The 11,571-nt window shown below is 34.4% G+C and overlaps 1 protein-coding gene and 1 pseudogene across 1 annotated transcript in view; both read left to right on the plus strand.

Moving 5' to 3' along the window:
• LOC114375427 overlaps positions 1-5,059 on the plus strand; it is a 55,282-nt gene extending 50,223 nt beyond the window's left edge. The window contains exons 56-63 of the mRNA XM_028333206.1: positions 225-446; positions 514-873; positions 1,246-1,404; positions 1,492-1,776; positions 1,846-2,064; positions 2,183-2,235; positions 3,285-3,393; positions 4,079-5,059. Of these exons, the coding sequence (XP_028189007.1) occupies positions 225-446; positions 514-873; positions 1,246-1,404; positions 1,492-1,776; positions 1,846-2,064; positions 2,183-2,235; positions 3,285-3,393; positions 4,079-4,417 (1,746 nt within the window). The 3' untranslated portion in view covers positions 4,418-5,059. The remainder of the gene's footprint in view (positions 1-224; positions 447-513; positions 874-1,245; positions 1,405-1,491; positions 1,777-1,845; positions 2,065-2,182; positions 2,236-3,284; positions 3,394-4,078) is intronic.
• Positions 5,060-5,787: 728 nt separating this feature from the next.
• Positions 5,788-9,521, plus strand: LOC114376527 (annotated as a pseudogene).
• Positions 9,522-11,571: the final 2,050 nt, after the last annotated feature.

Here is an 11,571-nt window from a genome sequence, read left to right on the forward strand (position 1 = left end):
TTGCTTTACTGTGTTGCAATGTTCATGTGTAATCGTGTTGTTTGCAAGTTCTCTGTACCACTGTGAATGATTGAGTACAGCTGGGCTTTAGAATTTTCTAGTTATGGCTTCATTCCATCATTGTTGTGACATTTTCCTTTACCTGAATGTCATTAGCATGACCAATAAATTGGTGTGACCATTTGTAAATTAACTATGATAACACTATGACCTATTATTTTTAGGTGCATCTGAGGAGGGTGATGCACAGAGACAGATTCATGCGGAAAAGTTCAATTGTTCCAGCCATTGGAAATCGTGTTTGGAGAGATTTGATTCATAATCCTTTACATTTAATATTTTCGGTTGATGTACTAGGTATGACAAGTTCAACATTGGCTTCTATTAGCAGAGGGTTTGCTGAGCTATCCACGGATGGACAATTTCTACAATTACGTGCAAAGCAGGTAACACTTCTATCATAATCAATTCTTTAATTCCTGTAAACCAAAATGGCTTAAAACGTGGCAACAGGTAAGATCAAGGAGAATCACTGGGGTTGGGGATGGGTTCATTCAAGGAACAGAAGCTCTTGCCCAAGGTGTTGCCTTTGGTGTCTCTGGTGTTGTGAGAAAGCCCGTTGAGAGTGCCCGACAGAATGGTATCCTAGGATTGGCTCATGGGCTTGGACGTGCCTTTTTAGGTTTCATTGTGCAACCAGTAAGCGGGGCACTTGATTTTTTCTCATTGACTGTTGATGGAATTGGTGCAAGTTGTTCCAAATGCTTTGAGGTTTTCAACAACAAGACTGCATTCCACAGAATTAGAAATCCTCGGGCTGTACATTCTGATGGGATACTAAGAGAATATTGTGAGAGAGAAGCTATTGGGCAGGTATGTGAATTAATTGCATCTCCGCAAGCACTGAATCATTTAAAGTGTTTTTTTCTTTCTTTTTTTTTCTGGGAGGAGGAGAAATGGGGGATACATTTTCTGTTTGTTCCCATTAAGTTTGAGTGTATTGTCTACATAGCTACTATGGGAGGGAGTTATACTTGTAATGTCATGATACCATTACATGGAAAAATGAGTATCTCTAGTCACTGAAAAGATTTGCTTACGACCTGCAACCTAGCAAGATTTCTGAATGCTTTTATTGTTGTATGTAAAATCATCTGCCTGTCAGTGGGCAAATTGCATGTGTGATATAATATGCAATGCCTTACATATGTTTTCTTTTCTCCATTTTAATTTTCTGGGTTTCAGATGGTGCTTTACCTTGGAGAGGCAAGCCAACAATTTGGCTGTGCTGAGATTTTCAAGGAGCCTTCAAAATTTGCGTTGTCTGATTATTATGAAGAGCATTTTACTGTGCCTCATCAGAGAATTGTTTTAGTAACCAATAAACGAGTCATGCTTCTTCAGGTCAGTCAAAAAACTTAGGCATAGGGATTTAGGGATTATGTTTCTCTTATAGAAAATAACTCGACTGTCTTTTCTGTTTCTGTCTAGTGTCTTGCTCCCGACAAGATGGATAAAAAAGCATGCAAGATTATTTGGGACGTACCTTGGGATGAGTTGATGGCACTGGAGTTGGCAAAAGCAGGCAGTTCCCAACCTTCTTTCTTGATCCTCCATCTGAAACATTTCCGGAGATCTGAAAATTTTGTGCGAGTGATAAAATGCAATAGTGTGGAAGTGTTTGAAGGAAGAGAACCCCAAGCTATTAAGATATGTTCAGTGGTGCGTAGAGCATGGAAGACATATCAGTCTAACATGAAAAACTTGATTCTGAAGGTAAGTGGTATTCAAACCTGATTCATTTCTAGAAGTGGAACAGAATTTTAATAGCATTATCACTTCTAGGTTCCTTCAAGTCAGAGACAAGTGCATTTTTCCTGGACTGAAGTTGATAGTAGAGAACCACGAATCCCCAATAAGGCCATTATTAGTTCTAGGGAGATTTCATCAAACAGTACTGCATCTGATGATAGACGATTTGTGAGACACATCATTACTTTTTCAAAGATCTGGAGCAGCGAACAAGAATACAACGGTCGATGCTCGTTATGCAGCAGAAAACAGGTGCCTTACTATTCTCCTTTACTCATTTCTCGCTAAAGTTGCTTAAGCAAGAACTGGGGCATGAGGTTGTAAAACTGAGTTAATTGTGTTAAATGTAACAAGCATCTTATGTTTTCAGATCTCGCAAGATGGCAGAATATGTAGCATTTGGAGGCCTGTGTGTCCTGTTGGGTAATTATCATTCTTTACAATTATACATTATTGGAATTATTAAATTTTCTGGTTGCAAGTGAGTCAAGCAAGCTGAGCATTTGAAGCTCAAGCCACGCTTATTTATTTAGAGAAATCAAATTTAAATGTTTAGCTTGGCTTATTTTAAAATATGAAGTTTGAGCACAACTTGTTAAGCTTTTTTATGGATTGATTATTCGTTTACCCATTACCAAATATCTTTGATGCATTTTTATGTTTTTTAATTTAGTATTTAATAATGGACATTGGCATGCTAGAAGATAAAGTAAAAAGAAAATTAAATTGAGGGTAAAAGAATATTTAAACGCTGGAGATAGGAAATGATAATTTCTTGGATAAAATTATAATGTACTGAGTATATCCCTTTTCGTATCTAAAATTAGCATATTATATCATTACCTCCCCTCCTTCAATGGTTGTGTGCATGTTGACTTCTTATCCTTTATTTGTCTTAATACTAATTTAATTGAAGTGTTTATTCAATAAGCTTATTAACTTCATCACCAAATATTTTGCATTGCTTGAATGTATGGGTTATTTTTATGCATGTCTTGGGAGTCTTATAGATTGGGTTTGGATTATTTGTCCTGTACTAATTTGTTTCAACAATTTTTAAAATTGTCAGTTGGCATATGATTTCCATTTAAAGTTTCACATGTATGCTTACCATGTCACCTATGTTAGACAAACATTGCATGGTATTTTTTTCTTAGCATGAATTTGGTCCTACCAGAACTAGCCGTGTATCATAAGTTTTCTTCACATTCTGAATTTTCTGAAAAAGATTAGTAGCGTTCATGGTGCATGCAATTTTCCCAATTTGATGTGGCATGATCTAGTTAAGTTCACTCATTCTTCAGATGAAGTCATCTGGAATGATGAAAGCCTAATTATTACATTGAATTAATTAAAATGAAATGTATTCTTGGGCCTTTTGTTTAATTGAATTAAATTAAAATTGGAAGGACATGCCTTTATGCCCAGGGATACTGTACATATTTGTAATGTCGAATTAATTACTTTTCCAGATATATATATATTGGGGATATTGCTCGTGTTGGTATCCATCCTCCAAATGTTGCTGCTGTCTACCGCAAGATTGATGGATTTTTTGCTCTCCCGATGGGATATGACCTGGTAAGTTTATAATTGATGTTAAGAGTACTAGTTGGCATATTATGACATTCATATTATAGTAAATCAAGTTTCACTGGTCATTTGAGAAGATTAATACTTTTTCTACTCTCAACAAAAATAATATAAAATATAGGCTTAAATATGTTTTTGTTTTTGGTCCTTGATAAACTTTTGAATTTTGTTTTTGATCCCTAATAATTTTTTTATTTTGTTTTTGGTCTTTAAATTTGTTTAGATAGCACTTTGAAAACTCGAATAAAGTGTTTTAGATAGCGCTTTAGGGACCAAAAAAAAATATTATGACTACAAGCATATTTAAGCCGAAAATCAATATTATATAAAATTTCATTGACTGCTATTTTCTTCAGTTTGAGAAAGTCAAAAGCTTCAGTTATATAAAAGTATTGTTATTGTTAGATTATGACATTATTAGACAAGAAATAGTAACATCACTTACACGACTTTGATTTCAACAATACACAGTCCTCTATATTCTGGTTATTTCTAATTTGCATTTCAGTTTTGTATGGCATGTAGATAGTTTTTAACTGCCATTTGATAAAGAAAAAGAATCGGTGGTCTTCTTGTTGGGTTGTTTCAAAATGCTTGAACTAGCAGACAGTGGTTATCATGATTTAGTATTTGAGTGGGTCAGAGGTTTTTATTCGTTTGACACCCTCTGCAGGTGTGGCGAAATTGTCCGGAAGATTATGTTACTCCATTATCAATTTGGCACCCACGGGCACCAGATGGATTTGTGGCTCCCGGATGTGTTGCCATTGCTGGTTATTTGGAACCAGAGCCTGATCTTGTTTACTGTATCGCGGAGTCACTTGTTGAGGAAACAGAATTTGAAGAGTTGAAGGTTTGGTCTGCACCTGACTCATATCCATGGACCTGTCATATCTATCCAGTACAGAGTGATGCTTTGCATTTTGTTGCTCTACGACAAAGCAAGGAAGAATCCGACTGGAAGCCAAAGAGGGTCCGTGATAACCCTCACTGTCAGTTGCAATCACCTTAGTCTTTAAACTGGTTAACCTCCGTTTTTTATTTCTTTGGAGGTCAGCTCCAAAGAATGTGCGTGTGCCATCTCCGAAAGAAGACAGTAATGTAAGTTGGACGATGTTTATAATAGGAGAGGCTGTGTTTGTCGCGTGATTATTATTACTACTTTCCAGCATCCAATGGTGATGGGACTCAGATTGGGATCATGTATATTCTCTCTGATTCTGTGGTATATAGTGTATAAAAGCACCACGTCGGAAACTGCCAAAAGGCACATGTAACTTGTCTACTTATCCTTGTGTGTGTTTTGCTCATGTCTCAGACTATTTTGCGAAGATGCGTTGGCGTTTTCTTTTTCAAAAGCCACATACATACTTGATTTGCGAGGGATAGAATATTACATGGTTGACAATCTAGGCAAAGACTGGCCACCGAGGTCTATTTTTGAAGATATGCCAATTTTATGATGCGATTCGAACATTATATTTCCATGGCTCAATTGATGAACTATGTCCTTGAGCGAAAACTCTGCTTGACAAATTGTGTGCATAGCCTTTTCTTGGTTGATTCCATACTAAATTTGTAAATTAGGATTATTTTTTGTCTTAGATTAATCATGTTGCATATTGAAATAATCAAGTTGTTTAATGAGCGATCTGATTTTGGGTTTTCAAACATTGGTATTCGAAAGTTAATTTTTACTGAAGAGTTGAGTGAATCCAACAATACAAAGTTATTCTTGTACTTGTCTTTTCCATTCACTAGTCTTTATACGGGTATTGTTAAATTTAAGTTAAATTTTTAAAAGGTAAAATATATTAGATAAAAGAATTGTAATCGTAAATCATGACATTTTGCATTTTAAAATAGAAATTTGTTTTTAAAGCTTATTGTTAGACATTATTTTTTTTATATGAAATTCATTTTTAAACATTGATTTCTTATTTTATTATTAAAATGGGTTAATCCTTTGACTTTACAGATAGTTGAATTCTCATGTAATTGTATTCAATTATCATATATATCAAATAAGAAAGAAAGATGTGTAAGATTTCCTTTATATCTTCAATATGGAAAAGATATATAAATATGGGTTCATTATGAGTACATAAGCATATTTAAGAATTATTAAATTAATAATTAAAATATATTAAAGTGGGAGAGTCATCAAACCATCTGCATAAAGCTGTATCACCAAAAGATTTTCTTCTAACGGATTTTGATCTATTTTGTTGTCTCTTTTCTGCTAAAAATGGTTCCTCTTTCATATTTCTACCCTAAACATTTTATATCACACCATCCCTCAATTTTCTAATGCTATGGAGTAAAAATTATCCTGTGGTTTTTTAGAGAGAAAACAAAATTATCAAATAGATGTAAATTTTAATAGAATTCAATTCCAGGGGGGTAGCTGCTCGAGCACTACATTTATCAAGGGGAGTGGAGAAACCAAGTGGGAGAGTCACATATATTGTTGTTCTTGAAGGCCTGTGCAGATTTAGTGTCCAGGAACTAAGCACGAGAGGAACATACCATACTGCAAGGATCTCATCCCTTGAGATGACTAAGACTGGTAAATCAATCATATTTTCCTTAAATAAGTTTTTGTATAGGAAATGTATAATTCTGTTTTAGATGTTACTTTTAAACTTCATGCTGGTATTTTTGGCAACCAATTATAATAATGATAATCATTATCTCAACTATAATTAAACTATGAATACATTTAGAAGTATGTTCCACCTAAGACTAAGGATCACCTCGCTACTTTTTTAATAAACAATGGGAGGTAGGGGCATGTGATTTTACAAGTTCTTGTAGTTTTATTCTTTCAATCTCCTTGTTTTCATTTTAATAAACATTGTTACATTTTATGATGATGATGATGATGATAAACAACTTAGAGAAGTTTGCTTGATATTATCATTGTAGATACTTAGTTCTTATCTTTGAAGATGCTGAGTTGCTTCCATCTTTCTCAACTAGAGATGGAACAGGTGGAGCAAGACCCAGATTTCATGATGTTATCTCGTCAATTTAAAGCAACTGCCATGGAGCTTATTTCTGTTCTGGAGCAGGTAATTCAACTAACATAATAACATAGATGGAAATATTGTTTGAGCATTGATCATTAAATTCCCCTAGCATGCTGATATAGATGGTTGAAGAATATCATTTGATCCCATGATTGCATATTCTTAAATATATGAAATGTTGCCTATGGACCTTTGTCTTCATAGCTTGTTCTTAATCTAATTGGTTTATTGGTAAGAACTATTGAGTTTTAGACTTTTAGTTATATATTATAATTATTTATGATATCATGGGCATGTAACAATTTCTATGTTGTATGAGGATTAGTACCTTATATTTTATTCTTGTGTATAGAAACAAAAAACTGGTGGAATGACGAAAGTTCTTTTGGAGACTGTTGCAGTTCAAAGTTGGCTGATATATTTGTTGCTAGCTTTGAGATAAGTTTTGAAGAACAGATATCAATGTTGGATTCAGTTGACCCTAAAGTGAGGCTTTCAAAAGCAACAGAATTGGTTGATAGGCACTTACAGGTAGGTAATAGTGTTAATGATGCTTCATATGGGTTCGGTTTCCTATTATTTATCTCTGATTCCACTTTTGTCAATGGACGCAGTCAATACGTGTAGCTGAAAAAATTACACAAAAGGTTGAAAGACAATTGTCAAAATCTCAAAAAGAATTTCTTCTTCGACAGCAGGTTAGCTTTCTTGCACCATCCATTTGATATATACTTGTAATGTGAATGCAAGGGTATAGAGGAAATATTGGTAAAGATTTATACCTTACTAAAATTAAATTACATGTTCCATACCAAAAGTTTTTTATGACAGTGATTTCAAATGGAAAATTTCTCTGAGCAATTCCCTTAGCTCTGCTCAAGCTTTGACTCCTTTAATATATTGGGAGTTCCTATTCATATGTAGGGTTTTATGCAAAAAAATTAGGTGACACAGGCTGTCCGCTAGCTATGAGAAGCAGTAGCCTCTACCTATCTCATTATTTGGAACTTTGGATGTAAGTTTGTTTGACATAATCAGTGTGTCTTTGTTGCAAATGGGTATTGCTTTACCTTCTGAAGTTTAATGGTCTAAAGATTTACAAGCACCATCAAAGCTTTGTTGGCCTTTTAAGAGTGGAAAAATACAGACTAAAGAGTGTCTTTAATTTTGTGTATGGAAGTAGCACGTAAATGGTTAAATATTAATATTATGCCAAGAATTTAATAACTTTTGAACTCTTCGGCCAGTTCTGCTGCAGAGGATCATTTTATTTCTGTTTATGTTTTGTCCTGTATGGGCTTTTTATCTAATAGGACTGTTTTTTGTATTCTTTTCTGTGTAAAATACATGTTAGATGAGAACTATAAAAGAGGAACTTGGTGATAATGATGATGACGAGGATGACCTGGCTGCCCTGGAAAGAAAGATTCAAAGTGCAGGAATGCCAGAGAATATCTGGAAGCATGCTCACAGAGAATTAAGGTACTTTTTGTTGGAAACATAATTGTGCATGGCAATTACTGATCTTTCCAAGGGAATTTCTTGCCATAAATTTCAATAAGGATGAAATTGGGATATTATCATAATACAAGTTACTTTACAACTTAGCGGAGACAATCAGTTGATTTTACCGTAATTCTCTCAGGAGACTCAAAAAAATGCAGCCTCAGCAACCAGGGTATAACAGTTCACGGGCTTACCTGGATCTTCTTGCTGATTTGCCATGGCAGAAGGCCAGCAGAGAGCTTGAACTGGACTTAAGAGCTGCACAGGAGCGCCTGGACACTGATCACTATGGTTTAGTGAAGGTCAAGCAACAGATAATCGAATACCTGGCTGTTCGCAAGGTTTTCAACACCCTGTTACTATGCCTCCCGGTAAATATAAAGTAGTCTGCTTCTTAACGTGTATCTGATATAAGTGTATGCATTGCAGCTTAAGTCAGATGCAAGGGGTCCAGTATTGTGCTTTGTTGGACCACCTGGTGTTGGGAAGACATCACTGGCATCTTCTATTGCTGCTGCTTTGGGCAGATTGAAGTTTTCAAGGTCATGCTATAAGATTGGACCAAACAAATAAAAACTCATAATAATTGCTGGTTGTTTGGCTTTTCTTTGGGGTCTGATTTAGACTGATAGTTGCTTTTGTATTTGACCTATAGAGAGTAGCTGTTTGCAATCCTGTCATGTTGCTTGATGAAATTGACAAGACAGGGTCTGATGTTCGTAGAGATCCAGCTTCTTCATTGCTAGAGGTTCTTGATCCAGAACAAAAACAAAACATTTGATGATCAGTATCCTATACTCTTCATGATGACTTTCCCTTATCTTGGTTAATAAGTTTTCATATTTTATGATGGAGAATTGTTTATGTTTTCTTCTTTACATATGGAAATGAAGTGACGAGAAATCAGTATCTATTTTCTGATCTGTGACTCCAGTTATCTTGCATTTTTACTAGCAGGCTCAGTCCAAATGTCAGTCACAATCTCTTATAGTGTAAATAAATGTTGATCTATAGCTTGCTAGCAATATATCTGTGTGTAGACTGTAGATTTTTAATGCCATTGCCCATTTGGATGGGAAACTGAACTTCGTTAGATTGCTTTGAAGAATGAAAGAATGTTAACATCAGTAAACAGTTTTTATAAGGAAATTATGTTAATGTTCTTTATATCCTGATCTATCCATCATTTCACCAGAACTAGTTCGTTTTTATTGTTGCTTTTTTTCTTCTTCTTCTATTGCAATAAATAAATAAATAATTCAAAGTTGTTCCTTAAGTTGGCTAGCCATTTGATCTATCCAAGGTAATTTTTGTGGCTACAGAAAATAGAGCGCAACCTATTCCTCCACCTCTCCTTGACAGGATGGAGGTCATTGAGCTTCCTGGATATACTGCTGAGGAAAAGCTCAAAATAGTCATGCAACATTTGATTCCAAGAGTTTTGGAGTAGCATGGGTTGAGTTCTGAGTTTCTTCAGATTCCAGAGGTACTGAATTTTTACTTAAGCAGTGAAAAGTTTGTTCTCATTCTGTGGAAGTGCAAATAGTTTGGGTGCCATTTTGTTTATATTAAACCAAACAATCAAACAATATGTTACCATATAAATTGAAGGGGAGATGACGTTGAGGGGTCTTGTACTACCTGTTGGCGGTATGTTGAGAAGGACGACGAGAAAGGCTCGGGATTCTTGTAGGGTTAGAAAATCAGGAATCGCGATCTTGTGCTTCAACGACGTCGTTGAGGAGAGTCTGCGCAGCCTTGGAGATGCAAGTGCGAGCCATGAAGGCTCACGCTGACCTTCTCACCGCCGGTGCACCGCCGCCCACTCCAATTGGTCTTCTCCGTCCTCATAAGAACTGTCCATATCTTCGGCGCAACCCAACACCTCCACCATCATCAACCCTCCGCGCGACCCAGAACCAACCTTGGTGATTCAGTTTTTACCAAATCTAAGTTGTGATTTTTGTGATATGCTTTTGTGTTGTTTAATTTGATATACAAATCTGTGTTGTTTGAATTTTACCAGATCTGTGTTTGATTATTTTTTTCACCAGATCTCTGTTGTTTAATTTGTATGATTACCAATAAAAAAAATTATGACCATTTTTCACATTTTGCTGATGAAATGCATTGCTGATATTGATCTCAAAAAAGAACCAGTGGGTACCACTAGTCCGTCAACAGCCAACCATGGTACTGGATAGGTCCTATGGTCATTGGAGCCTCCTAATAACAAAATTCATCAAGTTGTTCCAAAACGTGGTTGGACTCACTAGTGAAACTAAATCAAAAAAAAAAAAAATACATTGCTTTTACCCATGACAACATCAAAGTGGTAGTAACGAGCTCTTGCATGTGTGCCTTGTATCATCAACACATGCAACTCATTATTTTATTTGTTGGTTCAAAAAAAATTAATTAAAGAGTTGTGAGAAATTGGAGAGTGAGACTCACTCTTCAAGTTGTGTATTTTAAGATTTAATCACCCATTTATCCATTAAATTGTAAAGGTGGTCAAATTAATTCTTAAAATTAATAATATAACAAAATGATCCTTGAAATTGTAAATTGTCAATCAATTCAATCTCTTTGTTAGCGGTGTCATTTAACATTGTTAGGGAGGATGAGTTCTTTTCTCTATTTTTTCTAAGTAAAAAGGATGAGTTCTCATATCATTAGTCTTTTAATCTATCTATTGAAGATATGTCACCATAATAATCATTAAAACCAAGTTGTATGAAACATGTAAGATTTAACTCAAAAAAATGTGATCATGTTGAGGTTGGTATCTTGACGGAGGTGACACTCAATCACATTGTAGAAGAAAAAGTAACTAGGAATCAAATTGGTTTAGAAGCACCATGCATTGTCATGCTTCAATTCATCTAATGGCTAATACATTCTTCCTTTAAAGAAGGAGACATTTTTGTCCATGTGACATGATAGTCATATGTGTGCCTAATTGGTTGTTGCTTGTGCTAGCTAACACAACATTTTTAAAAGTTATTTTTGATTTACAATTTTATGGACCATTTTACCATTTTATAAATTTCAAGAACAACGTAGATATTTAAAATTTTAAGGACTAAATTAGTTTTCAATTGATCATAATGCTGTGGATGACACAATATAGTAGTGAACATATTTGTGGACTAAAAAGTCAGACTTTAAATTTTACTATTTTGTCCAAGACTTCCTTTAGCCGAATCAAAGGAAAAAAATTAAACTTAATTACATTTTTAATCCTCATAATAAACTTTAATTTTGATCCTTCAAATTTACATATTTTTAACATGTAATGCTAATTTATAAACTCCTCCATACTAGTATTTGTAAAAAAAAATACAAGATTAACTTGGTGGTAAAAATAGAAGAGAAAATAAATTGTGAGTTCGAATCCCCAACTAACAAAAAAAATTAACATATTAAAAATTAACATTTTTCAATAAAAAAAATATTTGGAAAAAAAAGTATTGTTTAAATAAGTTAAAAAAATGTATTCCAATTGAATAATTAAGCAAAAAATTAATAGATTTGAATTATAATAATACAAACATTATTACTCAAGTCAAGCACTATAATTATTTTAACAATCTAGTCATTCAAATTTTTTTTAGAATAAAATTAT

Source organism: Glycine soja, chromosome 11 (genome assembly GCF_004193775.1).
Source record: "Glycine soja cultivar W05 chromosome 11, ASM419377v2, whole genome shotgun sequence".
Taxonomy (NCBI): Eukaryota; Viridiplantae; Streptophyta; class Magnoliopsida; order Fabales; family Fabaceae; genus Glycine; species Glycine soja.